Below are 18,179 nucleotides of genomic sequence, written 5' to 3'. Positions count from 1 at the left end.
GTAGCTCTATCTAAAGAGATGTCTCCGAAGACATCAAAGGAGATAGAGGACATGAAAGCAGTTCCTTATGCTTCGGCTGTAGGAAGCCTTATGTATACAATGCTATGTACGAGACCTGATATTTGTTTTGCCGTGGGCATGGTCAGCAGATATCAGAGTAACCCTGGACAAGGACATTGGACCGCCGTAAAGCATATATTAAAGTACCAAGGACTAGAGATTATGCTATTACCAATGCAGACGATTTGCCTAAGGATACTTAGGATTTTCTGCAAGTCAGTCAGACATGTCAGATCACAAATAAACTTTACTTTGAATTCCTTTATCATTATCAAAACAAAGGTTCGATCGTCGGAAGCTTCCCGTAGCAAAAGCAGTATGGCTCAGGAACTTTCTAATGGACTTAGATGTGATTCCTGGTTTGCCCAAAATCATCATAATTTATTATGATAATAGCGGTGTAGTTGCAAACTCGAAGGAACCATGAGCCCATAAGTCAAGTAAACATATAGAGCACAAGTACCACCTGATACGAGATATCGTAAAGCGAGGAGAAGTTGTCATCGCCAAGATTGTATCAACAGATAACCTGACAGATCCTTTCACTAAGGCCCTTCCAGCAAAAGCTTTCGATCGGCATGTGGAGGGAATGAGATTCAGATGTATGGCAGCAGATATGGCAGCTTAGTCATTAGTATAAGTGGGAGATTGTTAGAGTGTATACTGAAAGCCTAAGCTTTTGTAAACATTTATTTGAATAAAGAATCACATTTGGTCAAATTATCTACATTTGTTTGTAGTTGTTCAATTAATTTATATTGTAGATAACATAGTATGTGGTGTCACATATAGAAGATAATGTTATCAGTACCTTATAAATTATAAACAGTAGCTCACGACCAAAATGGAAAGGAACAAACCATTGGAAGGACGTAGTGTAATTAAGTATTAGTTTATCTTAACTATATAATTACACTAGTACTCTTAGAGTGTATTAAGTAAGACCATCAGAGGTCGTTCGTTTTATACTGACTTTATAAAGGAACAAAGACCTCATTTATTATGGAAGTATGTGCTCTTAATCCTAATATAATAACAAGCACATATATTTGATATTTATTTCTTTAATTTATCAATGGGTGAGATTTAGTTTGATAAATCAATAAGCCCGATAAGTTGGGAAATGATATCACTTATAGTGTGTGTTGTTGATTATAGAAGAAAACTGTCCTAGTGATTTAGGTTGATAATGTCCCCAAGAAGAGCTCATAAGGATTGTCATGTTAAACCCTGCAGGTGGACTTAGTCTGATATGATGATAAGGTTGAGTGGTACTATTCTTGGACTAAGATATTAATTAAATGAGTTGTCAGTAACTCACTTAATTAGTGGACATTCGACATCTTAAACTCAGGGAGACTAACATACTCATAATAAGAAGGAGTCCAAAAATGTAATTTGGGATTGGTGCGGTAGTTCAATAATAGTTCTCTAGTGGAATGAATTATTATTGATAAAATTAAGTTGTGTGTTCGGGGCGAACACGGGATGCTTTATTTTGTCGGGAGACCAAAACCAATTCCTCCTCTCGGTCCCTATCGTAGCCTTTTATTTATAAAGTACTATACCCACCTATACCCACCTTCATACCCATGTTGTAGGGGTCGGCCAAGCTAGCTTGTGGATCAAGCTAGGGCCGGCCAAGCCTTGGTCCATCGGTGGCCGACCCTAACTTGAACCCAAGCTTAGGTGGTAGGCCCTATTAAATTTAAAAAGAATTTTAATTTTAAAATTTTCTTATGTGAAAGATATAATTTATTGGAGAGATTAAAAATTAAAATATCTCTTTTATAAGGTTCTATAAAAGATTAAAGAAAGAGATTAAATCTCTCTCCTTATTTGTAGATTGGAAAGATATTTTATTTTTCTTCTTTGTAAATTATTCACATGTTGAAAAATTAAAATTATAGAGATTTCTTTTTATCAACCATGAAGGGATTTTAAAGGGAAATTTTATTTTTTAAAATTTCCGAAGACAAATAAGGAATTTTAATTGTTGATTGAAAATTGCCTTGTTTGCTCTCCATGAGGTGGCCGGCCATGATATGATCAATTAGGAAATTTTATTTAATTTTTCTTAATTAATTCATGTCAAGGAAAGTTAAGGAAATTTTATTGTAATTAAATTTCATTATTTGCCAAAGCTAAGGATTATAAAAGAGGGGGTTTTGGGAGCCTTCAAGGTGAACAACCTCTATTATTTTCTCCCTCTTTTCTTCCTTGGTGTGGCCAGCTCTTCCCTTTTTCTTCTCTCCATCCTTGTGGCCGAAACTCTCTTCTCTCTTGGAGATCAAGGTGTGGCCGGATTCTAGCTTGGAGAAGAAGGAGAGAAAGCTTGCATCCCTTGGAGCATTGGTGGTGGTTTTTCTTCATCCTTGGGGGTGCTCTTGTTGTGGCCGAACCTTGCAAGGAGGAGAAGAAGGTGCTTTGGTGGTTTCTCATCTCGGAAGATCGTTGCCCACACAACGTTCGAGGTTAGAAGAGGAATACGGTAGAAGACCTAGAGGTTTTTGCTTGCAAAAGAAAAGGTATACTAGTATTTAATTTCCGCATCATACTAGTTTTATTTCTTTGTAAAAATACCAAATACAAGAGACATACGATTCTAGTATTTCAAATTTGTTTTCGATGTTGTGTTCTTTTGTTTTTCTTTTCCTTGTGATTTGATTCTTCTTTTTGGTTGACCTAAAGTTATTTAAGGAAATTAAATTTTAACTTTCCTTAAAAGGCTTTGTCTAGGCGGTGGTGGTTGTTCCCATATCCAAGAAGGCCATGTGCCTCGCCATGCAGTCCTAAAAGTTAATTTTGGAAATTAATATTTAATGGAATTAATAACCTAGGTGATTTGGATCGAACGTGTTAAGTTCCGCAGGAGATCCAAGTCTAATCCTAAAAGAACAAATAAATTAAACTTTGGATCAAACATGTTAAGTTCCGCAGGCAATCCAAGTTTAATTTAAAAGAACACATGGTAGCTAGGAAAAGGTTCAGACCTTTGTACAAAATTTTTGTACAGTGGAACCATTTGGCTTTCCGAGTAGCAACCAACAGTTTCTTCATGATATGATATGATGCTCTTTTATTTTATGAGATGATATAGCATGATGTTTCTTCATGATATGATATGATATGATATGATATGATATGATGCTCCTTTATTTTATGAGATGATATAGCATGATGCTTCTTTATGACATGATATGATATGATGCTCTTTTATTTTATGAGATGATATAGCATGATGTTTCTTCATGATATGATATGATATGATGCTCCTTTATTTTATGAGATAATATAGCATGATGCTTCTTTATGACATGATATGATATGATGCTATTTTACCTTATGATATGATATGTTAGGATGCTCTTTTACATGATATGATGTTTAGATGATTATGTTTCCATGCTATATGCTTATGTGATTATGCTATGAAATATGGTTTTTGTGAGTAGGAAAGGATCTCACTAAGCCTATGTGCTTATAGTTACTTTCCTTGTACCGCAGATAAAGGAAAAGGATGGGTGAACTAAGGGAGCAGCAGGAGAGGCAAGAGATGTGTGTGGTAGTGGCTCGGCTAAGGAAAAGACCTGCTTATATTTTCTTTATGCATGATATGAACCATGTCTATCTTATGTTAATGATTTGAATGATTACTTGTCACTTGTTCATGTTTATGATAGAAAATTCATTTCATGACCTCATTCACTTAGAGGTATGCAAGAATATATAAATAAGTACTTCCGCTGTTTTAGAAAAGAATGTTTAATATGCATGTATGTTCCCCGTAAAGTAACCCCACCCTACTAGCAGGAAGGGCGGGCGTTACAGGTTGGTATCAAAGCCAGGTTAGCCTTCCCGCTACACACACATCAAGCCTCCATCCTGCCGCTCCTAGTAAGAATCTCTACTTACTCTATTTTCTTTATGCATGATAAGAAATGAGTTTAGTATGCATGAACGTAGGTATAACCGATATGAATTGTCTTTATGTATGATAAGCAATGTTTTAATATGTACGGATATAAGTAGGGATGACCATGGACTTATGCTAGCCTTATTGTCATTTATGAAGATAAATATGGCTAGAAGACGCGGTAACAGGGCCGATGAGATAGTGACTCCACCAGATCTGACACAGGTAGTCACAGATCTCCAGCGTCAGATCACGGAACAACAACAAGTAATCACTGCTTTGATGAATCAGCAAGGAAACCCTGTCACCCCACCAGCAAATCAGAATACATTGCCCGTCATACCTACAGCTGCACCAGTACCACCGGTGGTCCGACAGGAGACTTACTTAATACACTGGCTAAGGCTGAAGCCGGAGAACTTCGCAGGTACTTGTGAGCCATGGGACGCCCAAGCCTGGTTCAAGACGGTGGAAAGTATAGTGGAATTGCTGGACTGGCCCGTATCAGAAAAGATCAAGTGCATGTCATTCTACTTTTCCGGAGACGCAAGAATGTGGTGGGAAAGGGTCAAAGTTAAGAGAGAAGTTAATCAGATGAACTGGGCAGACTTCGAAACAGAGTTCTTTGAGGAGTTTTTCCACATGTGGGTAACAAACCGACATTACGACGAGTTCACCGAGTTTCGGCAAGGTGACTTATCAGTTAACGAAGCAGTGAAGCGCTTCAACCGTCTCGCACGCCTCTGCCCAGAGTTGGTCAGAACGGAAAGAGAAAGGGTCAGACTGATGCTGAAGATGTTTCGACCCGAGATAGCTTTGAATGTGGCCGGCGGAATTAATAGACCGCAGACAACAGAAGAACTGGTCAGCAGTGCCCTGATCACTGAACATTATCAGAAGGCGATGAACGAGAGTAAGAATCAGGGACAGATAGAAGGACAGAAACCTCAAGGTACCAAAACAAGCTGGAAAGGGAACTCTAATGGAAAAAGAAAGCAATGGAACAACACTAAAGGAGGACCAGCGAATAAGCAACTTAAGTACCCTAAGTGTACCACTTGTGGGAAACATCATTCCGGGGTATGCCACAAGGGTACGAGAAAGTGTTACAATTGCAGACGGGAAGGACATATGGCCAGAGATTGCCCTATCCTGTCCCAGACACCATCCCAGCAGTATAACCAAAACAGGAGTGCCTCCTCATAGCTACACCTGATGCAAGCTGCCATTGAAGGGACTCCGATTAGCTAAGGGAGATTGGAAGCCTCACCAACTACGACGAATGTCAGGGTTTTCTCTCTCACCAAAGAGGATGTGGTGAGTGCTTCTACAGTTGTCACAGGTCAGCTACCTATTTTCGGTCAGTATGCTAATGTGTTATTTGATACTGGGGCGACACACTCGTTTGTCTCTACACCCTTCATGGAGAAATTAGAGATGCCACCACAAGCCTTAAATGACAAATTCTTAACAACCATGCCTTCGGGAGAAGTAATGCCATCTACTCATATGTTGCGAGCCACGCCCATCAGAATCATAGGCAGAGAACTCTACTGTGATCTGATAGTGCTTGACATGTAGGATTATGATAGTATATTGGGCATGGATTTCCTGAGCAAGTACAGTGCTTCAATCGATTGCCACAAGAGAAAAGTAGTTTTCTGACCTGTAGCTGAACCGATATTCGAGTTCATTGGGGAACACAGGGGAAATTGGTGCTACGGGGCCGAAGATGTGACCGGACAACTCTCTACCCTGTCTATAGCACCGACGCTGTTCGATGATATATTGGGGAAGCAAACTTGTGACCCAAGCATCCAGAGGATAAAGCAAGAAGTCTTAGAGGGAAAGAATAATGGATTCCGTATCACTGACAGTGGAATATTATACCTCAAGGATCATTTATGTATTCCCGACGACACAGAATTACGAAAGAAGATACTAGAAGAAGCCCAAGCAACGCCCTATGCAATGCATCCTGGATCCACCAAAATGTACCATGATCTGAAAAAGAAATTCTGGTGGTCCGGTATGAAAAGAGATGTGGCTCAGTACGTCAGTACTTGCCTGACCTGCCAGAAGGTTAAAGCAGAACACCAGAGGCCTGGAGGATTACTGCAGCCAATCCAAATTCCAGAATGGAAATGGGAAGATATCTCTATGGACTTTATTTTAGGATTACCTAAGACAACAAACGGCTATGACGCTATATGGGTAATTGTGGACAGATTAACCAAATCCACCCATTTCCTAGCAATCAAGATGACTTATTCAATTGAGCAACTGGCTCAATTATATGTCAAGAAAATTATTAGATTACATGGGATTCCTAAGACCATCATTTCTGACGGAGATGGTCACTTTATTTCACATTTTTGGGAATGTGTTCAGAAGGCTCTTGGCACAAAGCTATTGTTCAGTACTGCCTTCCACCCTCAAACCGATGGACAAACAAAAAGGGTGAACCAAGTACTAGAAGACATGTTACGAGCTTGCGCCTTAGACTTCAAAGGGAGCTGGTGTCGATATTTATGCTTAGCAGAATTCGCCTACAACAATAGTTACCAAGCAACTATTGGAATGGCGCCCTACAATGCTTTGTACGAGAGGAAATGTAGATCCCCTATATGTTGGTATGAAGGCGGTGAAAAGAAGAATATGGGATTTCAAACAGAGTTCATTGACAACACCACCCGTGCTATACAGAACATCCGCCAAAGAATAGAAACTGCTTAGAGTCGACAGAAGAATTACGAAGATAAGAGACGAAGGCCATTGGAATTCAATGTTGGAGACTCAGTATTCCTCAAGGTAGCTCCTATGAAAGGAGTACTGAGGTTCGGAAAGAAGAGAAAACGAAGCCCGCGCTATGTGGGACCATATCAAGTTCTGAGAAGAGTTGGCAAGGTAGCCTACGAAATAGAGCTTCCTCGGGAGATGTCATCTATCCACAACGTGTTCCACGTTTCGATGCTAAAGAAATGTATTCCGAGCATGAACCAAGTGATCGAACCACAGACAGTACAAGTGCAAGAGGACCTAAGTTATGAGAGCCAACCGGTTCAGATATTAGATCGAGATGTAAAAAGACTAAGGAACAAAGAGGTACCCTTAGTAAAGGTCCTGTGGCAAAATCAACGGTTCGAAGAAGCCACTTGGGAACGAGAAGACGATATGAAACGGAAGTATCCGGAGCTATTTTAAGTTTGAGGACGAACTTTCTATGAGTTATGGGGTACTGTAACACCCACAAATTATTTAAGCTATAAATATGGGTATTCTAGTTTAGAATAAAAAGGGAAATGGAAATAGAACCAAAAAGAAATAAAAAGAGAGAGGAGTTAAGGTTTGAACCTTGAACCTCTCACAATAGATAAGGCTAAATTGGTGTATGATAACCACTAGAATTATGAATGATATATGAATAACAAGGAATGGAAATTGTAGTTAAAGGTAAGAGTATGATTAAGTAAGGAAGCAAGAGAAAATCACGTAGCTTTCCTCCTCTTCCTCTTGGTTAAGAGAAGAAGCAAGCAAAAGGACAAATTGCCTTTTTCTTCCTCTTACCATTTTCGTGGGAATGGAGAGAGTGAGGGAATAGAGGAGTCAAGGGGACGAATTGAGACATTCTCCTTTCTTTTTACTTCCTCATTAAGGATAAATATGAATAAGAGAAGAGAAGGGAAAGAAATGTTGGCCACTTCTTCCTCCTTCTTCTTCCTCCTCCTTCTTTCTCCTTGTTCCTCCACCGAAACCCAAAGCTCCTCCCCTCTCCCATTTTCGAATCCAAGATAAGTTTTCTCTCTACGAAAACTAATTCACTAGAAGGAGACCTCAAGATCTACTCCTTACAAGCAAGAGAAGAAAAAAAAAAAGAGAACTAGGAAGAGAAGCTTCTTCTTCCTCTTCACAAGAGTACTTTCTCTTAACTAAGCAACAAGTTGTGAGTATCCCCTCACCTGTGGTACAAGTTGTTCATATGTCTTCCATGAGTTTAGATTGTATAAAATAAAAACCTAAGGTTGTTCTTGAAACTTTCGGCCATGGTAAGATTAAAGACTTAGGAAAGCTTAAAACCAAATCTAATGTGCTCATGGTTTCCTTTATGATATGATATGAAATTCTTATGCTTATATGTTGTTAAAAACCTAGACACCTTCACTTAGGGTTTTGGCCATGGTGAGATTGAAGGCTTGGGAAAACTTAAAACTACATCTAATATGCTCATGGTTTTCTTTATGATATGATATGTTCTTATGCATATATGTTCTTAGAACCTAGATAATATTCTCATGGTTTTCTTTATGATATGATATGAAGTTCTTATGCTTATATGTTGTCAAAACCTAGATAATATGCTCATGGTTTTTCTTTATAATATGATATGAAGTTCTTATACTTATATGTTGCTTAAAAACCTAGATGTCCTTCACTTAGGGTTTGGCCATGATGGAATTTAAGGGCCTAATAAAGCTTGAAACCAAATCTAACATGCTTATGATTTTCTTTATGATATGATAAGAAGTTAGCTTGGTGCCCTTATGCTTGTAGGTTGCTTAGACTTAGTTTCATGTTCCTTAAAGTTTCGGCCACAATCAATTAAAGACCTAGGAAACTTAGAACCTAAACTAAATATGCTCATGATGTTCCTTATGATAATTATTATGAAATTGGTTTAGGGTCTACATGCTTTTATGTTGCTTGTAACCTAGAAACATGCTTAACAAGTTTCGGCCACAACAAGTTAAAAGACCTAGGAAGCTTAGAACCTAAACTAAATATGCTCATGATGTTTCTTATGGTATATGATATGAAATTGGTTTAGGGTTTCCATGCTTTTATGTTGCTTGTAACCTAGATCCATGCTTGGCAAGTTTCGGCCATAATAGGATTAAAAGACCTAGGAAGCTTAGAACCTAAACTAAATATGCTCATGATGTTCCTTATGATAATCATTATGAAATTGGTTTAGGGTCTACATGCTTTTATGTTGCTTGTAACCTAGAAACATGCTTAACAAGTTTCGGCCACAACAAGTTAAAAGACCTAGGAAGCTTAGAACCTAAACTAAATATCCTCATGATGTTTCTTATGGTATATGATATGAAATTGGTTTAGGGTTTACATGTTTTTATGTTGCTTGTAACCTAGATCCATGCTTGGCAAGTTTCGGCCGTAATAGGATTAAAAGACCTAGGAAGCTTAGAACCTAAACTAAACATGCTTATGATGTTCTTATGATAATTATTATGAAGTTGGTTTAGGGTTATATGCTTTTATGTTGCTTGTAACCTAGGGAAAACTCTTGCATGTTTCGGCCACTCTATGGAATTAGGGTTAGAGACCCAATCATGATTCACTATATGTTTCACATGTTATGATATGAATTAAGAGGTGCTAGTCAATGATTTCCATGCATGATTATGCTTCCTTATGATATGTTTTATGCTTACTTATGTATGCTTATGAATCATGTATGATAATGACTTTATGATGGGCTATATGCTCAAGTATGCATGCTTTATGATATGACAAGTAAAGGCCTAAGAGATGCTTCCCTTTTTGTTGGGACTAAGAGCACTCTTTATGATATGACAAGCAAAAGCCTAAGAGATGCTTCCCTTTTTGGGACTAAGAGCACTCTTTATGATAAGATAAGTAAAGACCTAAGAGTTGCTTCCCTATTAATTGGGACTAAGAGCACTCTTCATGATATGATAAGTAACTATGACATGCTATTTTACTTTGTATGGCTTGTACCAAGGGTGGGCTCCATAAGCGCCCCAAGGCCGACGGTCTATGAATGGGTCTAGTAAAAGGGATGAGCTCCTAAGTGCCCCTAGGTTGATGGTCTATGAAACAGGCCTAGTTCCTAGTAGGTTCAAGATTTGCTACCTTGGATCTATTTAGGATGCGCGCATTTATGTATGTATGTGGTACAAGCTGGGCCCTCATGTTGAGATTATGTTTAAGTATTATATGATATGTTTTCTTTAAAAGACATCTTGCACATGACATGATGCATGTTTTCGAAAGACATCTTGCATACACTTATATGATATGATAAATTATGATATGTTATGAGATGATATAGCATGATGTTTCTTTATGACATGATATGATATGATGCTCTTTTATTTTATGAGATGATATAGCATGATGTTTCTTCATGATATGATATGATATGATATGATATGATATGATGCTCTTTTATTTTATGAGACGATATAGCATGATGTTTCTTCATGATATGATATGATATGATGCTCTTTTATTTTATTAGATGATATAGCATGATGCTTCTTTATGACATGATATGATATGATGCTCTTTTATTTTATGAGATGATATAGCATGATGTTTCTTCATGATATGATATGATATGATGCTCCTTTATTTTATGAGATGATATAGCATGATGCTTCTTTATGACATGATATGATATGATGCTATTTTACCTTATGATATGATATGATAGGATTCTCTTTTACATGATATAATGTTTAGATGATTATGTTTCCATGCTATATGCTTATGTGATTATGCTATGAAATACGATTTTTGTGAGTAGGAAAGGATCTCACTAAGCCTAAGTGCTTATAGTTACTTTCCTTGTACCGCAGATAAAGGCAAAGGATGAGTGAACTAAGGGAGCAGCAGGAGAGGCATGAGATGTGTGTGGTAGTGGCTCGGCTAAGGAAAACACCTGCTTATATTTTCTTTATGCAAGATATGAACCATGTCTATCTTATGTTAATGTTTTGCATGATTACTTGTCACTTGTTCATGTTTATGATAGAAAATTCATTTCATGACCTCATTCACTTAGAGGTATACAAGAATATATAAATAAGTACTTCCGCTGTTTTAGAAAAGAAAGTTTAATATGCATGTATGTTCCCTGTAAAGTAACCCCGCCCTACTAGCAGGAAGGGCGGGCGTTACATGTTATGCTTCTTCATGATGTATGATCTCTTATATGTGATTAGTTTAAATTTTCATGCTACATGTGGTATAAAAAACTTAGAACCTTACCTTTAGGTTTCGGCCAAGATGGAATATAAGTCTTAGAGCAAAGTTTTGAAATCTAATGATGCTTGGTTATGCTTCTTCAGGATGTATGATCTCTTATATGTTGTTAGTTTAAGTTTTCATGCTACATGTTATATTAAAAAGTTTAGAACCCTACCTTTAGGTTTCGGCCAAGATGGAATATAAGGCTTAGAGGAAAGTTTTGAAATATAATCATACTTGTTTATGCTTCTTCATGATGTATGATCTCTTATATGTTGTTAGTTTAAGTTTTCATGCTACATGTTGTAAAAAAAAAAAAAAAACTTAGAACCTTACCTTTAGGTTCGGCTAAGATTGAATATAAGGCTTAGAGCAAGGTCTTGAATTCTAACCATGCTCGTTTATGCTTCCTCATGATGTATGATCCTTTAATATGGTTATTTTAAGTTTCATGCTTCTTGTTGTATTAAAAGTTTGAGAACCTTACCTTTAGGGTTCGGCCAAGATTGAATGAAAGGTTTAGGGAAAAGTTTTAAAACCTAACTATGCTTGTTTATGTTTCCTCATGGTGTATGATTCTTGATATATGGTTAGTTTAAGTTTCCATGCTTCATGTTGGGTTAAAAAAACCTAGAATCCTACCTCTAGGTTTCGGCTAAGTTATGATTTAAGTTTTGTAGGATGATCAAAACCCCAACCATGCATGATAATGACTTCTTATGATGTGATATGAATTTTATGTCACCATGTTATATGTTATGTACACTTGTGCCATCATGTTATGTTTTCTCTATGATATGCTAAATGTTATGTGCACTTATGCCATCATGTATGTTTTCTCTAGGAAATGTTATATGTTATGTGCACTTTATGTCATTATGTTATGCAAGACTTATGTATGATGAAAAGCCTAAGAGATGCTTCCCTTAAGTTGGGACTAAGAGCACTCTTCATGATATATATGACAAGAATATGATATGCCATGATATGACAAGAACATGATATGCTATGATATGATATGAAACATGATATGTTATTTTACTTTGTATGGCTTGTACCGGAGATGGGCTCCTAAGTTGCCCCTAGGTCGATGGTCAAAGAAACGTGCCTAGTAAGGGATGGGCTCCTAAGTGCCCCTAGGTCGATGGTCAAGGAAACGGGCCTAGTTCCTAATAGGTTCGGGATTAGCTACCTCGGATCTATTTAGGATGCGCGCAAATTCATGTATGTGGTACAAAGTTGGGCCCTCATGATGAGATTATGTTTAAGTATTTATATGATATATATGTTTTCAAATGATATCTTGCATATACTCATTTCATGATACATGTTTTCAAAGGACATCTTGCATATGTTTATTCATGCTAAATGTTTTCTTTATGTTTTAGTAAGATGTTTATTTTTGAAAAATATGTCTATGATGCCTAGATGATTATGCTACTACTTTATGTATGAGCTCTCACATGCTATGTTATGATTTGCTTACATGAGTATGACTCTACTTTATGCTAGCATGCAAAACTTATATCTAGATGTTGGTCAAATGAACATGTCACCACTTTATGTTAGATGCATGATTTATGTTTTGTGAGTAGGAAAGAATCTTACTAAACCTATGTGCTTATAGTTTAATTTCCCTTGTACTTCAGACAAAGGAAAAGAATGGTTGACCTAAAAGGGAGCAGCAGGAAGGGCAAGAATGTGTGTGGCAGTGGCATGGTGGAGTAGATCTGCTTATTGCTTCTATGTTCTAAAACTTTACTGTGATCTTATTTTGCTACATAACGATGGATGGATGATATTTATTGGTGTTTACTCACTATGAATTTATGATCGTATGCTTTATTCAAGTAAAATATCATGCATCACGTAGCAAGTAGTAGATGTTAGATCAAGTTATGAATGTTAATACATGGTTCACATGGTATGTTTGGATATATGCTCTATGATAATGAACATGCTTCTATGATAACATGATCATATGCTTTAGTTAGTCTAATTTGTTTCAAAGGAAAGAAAAAAAAAGATTTATTTACTTCCGCTGCCTTATATGCATGTTTGTATGTTTTAAGTAACCCCGTCCTCTTCCCCCTTTCTGAGTGGTGGAGAGGGCGGGCGTTACAGTTTGGTATCAGAGCAGGTCTGCCTTTCCACTACACACACATCAAGCCTCCATCCTGCCGCTCCAAGTAAGAATCTCTATGCCTACCCTATTTCTTTTAATTATGATAAGGAATGCTTTAGTATAAGTACGCATGCTTACTCTCTTCTTTAATTATGATAAGAAATACTTTAGTCTAAGTATGCATGGATATAGGTTAGAATGGTAATCCTATGCTAGCCTTGTTGTTATTGATAAAGATAAGGAATGGCTAGAAGACGCAATACCAGAACTGATGAGACAGTATCCCCACCTGATCTGATGCATGCAGTTACCGAGCTCCAGCGTCAGGTTACAGAACAACAGGTGATTAATGCTCAGATGAATCAGCAGGGGAACCCTGCTACCCCACCAGGAAATCAGAATACGATGCCAGTTGTACCTACGGCTGGGCCAGTACCACCAGCACCAGTACCACCCATGGGCCCTGCTCCAGTAGTTAGACACGAGGTGTACCTGATTTAGTGGCAGAGACTGAAGCCAGAAGCCTTCTCTGGTAATTGTGAACCATGGGATGCTCAAGGCTGGTTCAAGACTGTAGAAAGTATAGTAGAGCTCACTACAACAAAAACCCTTATAGACATCGGTTTTCCACCACTGTCTATTACATTTTCGACCGATGTCTATGAAGGCGATGTAAAAGGTCTGTCATTTTAGACATTGGGTTAAAACCGGTGTAGTATCACTTAACGACACCGGTTTTCGAATCGGTTATGAACCAATGTAGTATCACTTAACGACACTGTTTCAGTAACGGTATAAAACCGATGTAATATTAGTTAATGACACTGGTTTTAGCAGGGGTGGAAAACCGATGTAATATCAGTATTGTTTAACGATACGGATTCAATTTCCGAAATAGTGAAAAACCGATATTATACAAACAAGTCAATATCCATGTAACCAGCACAAATATTATTCTTACAACATAAAAAGATAATAGGTATTGTACACATTAAATCCGTATCCACAAATTACACAAATATTCTTCTTACAATTGGCCAATTGAGGTACCAATTAACCTACTGCTTAAGTAAGAAGCCCTTTTTATTCAACTGTTCGACATCCATCTCTTTGCTTGATTTCTTCTTCCTCATGGAAGCCACCTTCTTTATCCTTTCCTTTACGTCAACTGCAGATGCATCTGCCACTTCAGCTTCAATGTCTCCTTTCTCCTATTTTTGATCATGCTCTTCTTGTTCCTTTGATGATTTTCTTTCTTAGATTTCTTCTTCTTTAAGATTCTGTTCTCTGAAGGAGCACCAACACTTTCTTTCTTCTCCCCTTCACTACATTGCTCCAGTTGCTTCTTGTCTGCATAACAAGGATAAACAAATTCAACACACATTAAACAATCACTTCATATGTATGAAGCAACTCAAGTGAATTAAAATTTACTATCTATCAAAAATAAACTAATTATGTGAAAGAAGACATTACCAGCTGTCTCATTTTGTGCAGTATTACTATCTTTATTTGCAATGACCATTTCATGTAGAAGTGCATCCAACTTTGCCATTTCCTTTCTCTTAAGCTCCTTCTTTGACAGTTGCCTTTCAGCATCTTTCGGTGGTGCTGAAACAGGAGTAGGTTTCTCAATGGTTGGTTCTTTCCTAACAACCTCTGGTTCATTTTCAAGTTCCTCAACATCATCATCATCACCCATGTCAAGACCATCATCCTCACTTTCACTTTCCTAAACACGGGAAAAAAGAGAGTACATGTTATAAATAAATAAACTTAAATATCTGATATAAACAAACATGTAAGACAAGAACTGACTCTCACATGTGAGAGTAAAGCAAATAGTAGATAAGCATAATCACAAGCAAGCAACAGAATTAGCTAATAGGAAGAGAAGATTTTTATTTAAATAGATAAACTAAGAAACTCAAAAAGATTCTACTTATATTGACATGATAAATTTTTAAAAGAACAAAATGAAATAGGAAGAGAAGATTTTTATTTAAAAAGATAACCTCAGAAACTCAACTTGTATTAGAACAATCTGCTAGCAATGTGTCCTATTCTTCTACAAACCAAAACTGTTATTGTCTTCTCAGAAAATGGGATAATATGAAAGAGTACCGAAGAATTAACAAGAGATTAATAAAAGTGAACTGATAAGAGTTAAGACTACTGATTTACGAAGGAAAACATACTCATACAGAGGATCCAAATACAGAAAAATAGGAATAAACATTACAATAGAATTCTTACAAACACAGGAAAATAGGAACAATAATTAAAATCAGCTGTCAGGAGCTTGATTTGATAGATCAAAATCAGCTATTTTTGCAACATCATCATCAAAGAGTAAAACATTACTTGACTTTATATCACGATGAATGATATGAGGCTGGGCTTTCTCATGCAGGTATTCCAATCCTTTTGCTGCTCCGACAGCAATTTTAACTCTTTGGAGCCATGACAACACTGGTCCTGGTTGTGCTCCTTTAACTCCTTTTCGTCCTGTGCATAATTATAGACATCACTGTTTGCTACTTTTAAATAAATTACTTGAAGTGCTAATCTTCTGAATCCATTGTCACTTTAGAACTCTCTAGGCAAGCTTGATACATGAAATCATAGTATAGAGCATTAACATAATGATGATAAAATCTCATCTATTGCTTTGCTCTGCAAATCTATTTTATCATTTAGTTCAGGAGTAAAATAAACATAAATGATTTTGGACTATCTGACCATATAGATGTTTTACTATCTATCACAGGGAGAAAGAAGGATTTAATGTGATATATAAATGATAAACATCTTCCAACAGTTGGAATGATCATGAGATGAGCCACACACAATTGGTTGTACTAGGAGATTAGAAAACAAATTCAAAATAACATTTAATTAATTATAGTTTTCTGTGTTCCTTGAATAATTCTACTAAATTCTTTAATGCACACATTTCTTTGTACTTCACAGGTTGTACATGTTGGTGAGAAATATAGACAAAAGCCAGCAGTCCTGCTCCCATGAAAAAGCAACTTAGCCACTTATCTTCAATCCCTGACATTAACTTAAGACGAACATTTACCTGTTCAATAAGCATACAAAGGAAAGAACATCACATGGTTCCGTCTATTTAATTGATGAACTTAGGTTCAGTTTGTATTAAACATTGTTATGGATATTATCATGTGGCAAAATAGTATTGCATAAGATCCATTGCAAAAATTACAAGTTGTCAAATGACAATTGACAAAGGCAAAGGATGAGGCTCTCCTTAATGGAAAAGGGGAATCTTAAACTGCCTGAGACAGTATGTTGATTTTTAGTGTGCTACGTGATAGATGTGAAAATTTCTAGTTTACTTAGCTTGATTAAAATGACATAAGGGTGGTAGATGTGAAAATTTATTTTAAACGGATTACTTAGGTTTTATCATAGGATATGTTTTGTAACAGATGTACGCTTAAATATTTTCATACACATTGCCACATACTCTCATCAACATAATTAACTTTAAAATTTTGACGCCATAGATGTCCACATGTATCTGTGTTCCTTATATAAACTATGCAGTTGAGTGGTTTAAATATTTTGGTGACATATATGTCCACATGTGTCTGTGTCCTTTATATAAACTATGTAGTCAAGTGACCAATCATATATTGTTTGTATATGTTTTCTAATAATTGATTTTAATCAATGTGCCATTGTAATAACATGGTTGCAATAATGGATAAGTTTGCCTAAGAAAAGTTCATACCATGAAGAATGTCATGGAGAGACCCCATTGTAGCAAACTCATATGCTAACAGTCGGAGATTTCCTTCAACACTGTAACCAACCAACTCCACGACATTCTCATGCTTCAGCCGTGACACCATGGAAACCTGTAAAATGGTTCATATGAGCATGACACCACAACTAATAAGGTAAAACTAAGTATGACTAAAACCTGTGCCAAAAACTCTTGGTCTGGCTGCTTGCTTGAATATAATTTTTTTACACCTGTGCTTTTCTCATTCTTTAGGACACCAAAATACACTCTACCAAATGAACCCTCCCAAATCAAAGCTTCATCACCAAAATTTTTTGTGATCTCCCTTATCTTGTCAACAGGAATAGCTGGGACTGCAATAGGTTGCGGCTTAATAGTTTGGGCACCCTTAGAAGGAGTATTGGCAGAAAGATAGTCTCCATCATTTCCTGCAAAATAGGCATCCATATTCATTAGAACTAAAAAATTGCTAATGATACCTCTAAAATAGATTTAGTCATCCAGTTGAAATGGAAGAAAACTTATTTGGAATAAAAAAACTCTAGTGGCCATTTTAGGTATCCTTACCAGCTGAATGGCTTGCAACATAAGGACCACCACTGGCAACAGTTCGATTATTATCATTCTCTTCGCAACATCCAAAGCATGACATTTTATGTTTTTTAAGAGCGCTTGTGATGATGCTACCAGACTTGTAAGTTGTAACTAAGAAAACCTGTTTACAAAAGAAAAAAAATCCAGTAAACATGGGCACAAAGATGCCGCCTCCCCCCACTCACCCGACGCTCCCGAGAGCGGATCCTGCGAAAGTGATTGTGGATTCGAGCACAACCCTCCACCCTAGCTCCAGTTCCTGCCACCCCAAATTTACAAACTTCCAATCTCAACCAAAGCAAAAAAAATAGAAAAAAAAGGAAGAAAGAACACGATTTGGTTGAGAGAAGAAGGGAAAGGGTTTCATACTGGCCAAGCGTGCGAGTGAGAGCCATTCTTGGGGAGAGAATTCACAAGGCGACCAAGGAGAGGAGGCTTGTTGTCTTCCATGTGATCGCTGCGGTTGCTTCCTGCCTACGTCGTTGACGACCCAAGAGGCCTCTCTGCTGCGATCAACTGGAGTCCTAGGATCATACTGTAGCAAAGGAAGAGTACAACAACTACATACCGCCCTCTCTCCAGATCTGCGGCCATGGCGGCATCGGGGGGATGGAATGTAACTCTGTCACCTCATCCTCCATGGGTCAAGCCGCCTACGCTACTACCCTCTGCGTCCTCAGTCAAACAAAAGGCAA

The 18,179-nt window shown here is 37.2% G+C and overlaps 2 protein-coding genes across 2 annotated transcripts; both read right to left on the bottom strand.

Moving 5' to 3' along the window:
- Window positions 1-14,274: 14,274 nt before the first annotated feature.
- LOC122029143 lies at window positions 14,275-15,619 on the bottom strand. Its single transcript, XM_042588092.1, has 3 exons — window positions 15,480-15,619; window positions 14,592-14,847; window positions 14,275-14,465 (listed from the first exon to the last, which is right to left on the bottom strand). The coding sequence occupies exons 2-3, from the start codon at window positions 14,815-14,817 to the stop codon at window positions 14,275-14,277; spliced, it is 417 nt and encodes a 138-aa protein (XP_042444026.1). The 5' UTR covers window positions 14,818-14,847; window positions 15,480-15,619.
- On the bottom strand, window positions 15,383-17,376 carry LOC122029801 (pto-interacting protein 1-like; the record flags this gene model as incomplete). The annotated part of the gene is made up of 3 exons (XM_042588932.1): window positions 15,383-15,623; window positions 16,876-17,002; window positions 17,068-17,376. Coding segments are annotated over 3 exons (657 nt in total), but the record flags the coding sequence as incomplete, so codon positions are not given.
- Between the last annotated feature and the right edge of the window lie 803 nt (window positions 17,377-18,179).

This window comes from Zingiber officinale, chromosome 10B, assembly GCF_018446385.1.
Source record: "Zingiber officinale cultivar Zhangliang chromosome 10B, Zo_v1.1, whole genome shotgun sequence".
Classification (NCBI taxonomy): Eukaryota; Viridiplantae; Streptophyta; class Magnoliopsida; order Zingiberales; family Zingiberaceae; genus Zingiber; species Zingiber officinale.
The sequence above is the reverse complement of the archived record's forward strand: the minus strand, read 5'-3'. Positions and strand labels throughout refer to the sequence as shown.

Excerpts from the sequence above, each read along its gene's own strand:
- LOC122029143 (XM_042588092.1), bottom strand. The coding sequence starts at position 14,817 with ATGGGTGATGATGATGATGTTGAGGAACTTGAAAATGAACCAGAGGTT. Across the intron at positions 14,466-14,591 it reads TGCACAAAATGAGACAGCTG|ACAAGAAGCAACTGGAGCAA; the intron begins GTAATGTCTTCT and ends CTTGTTATGCAG.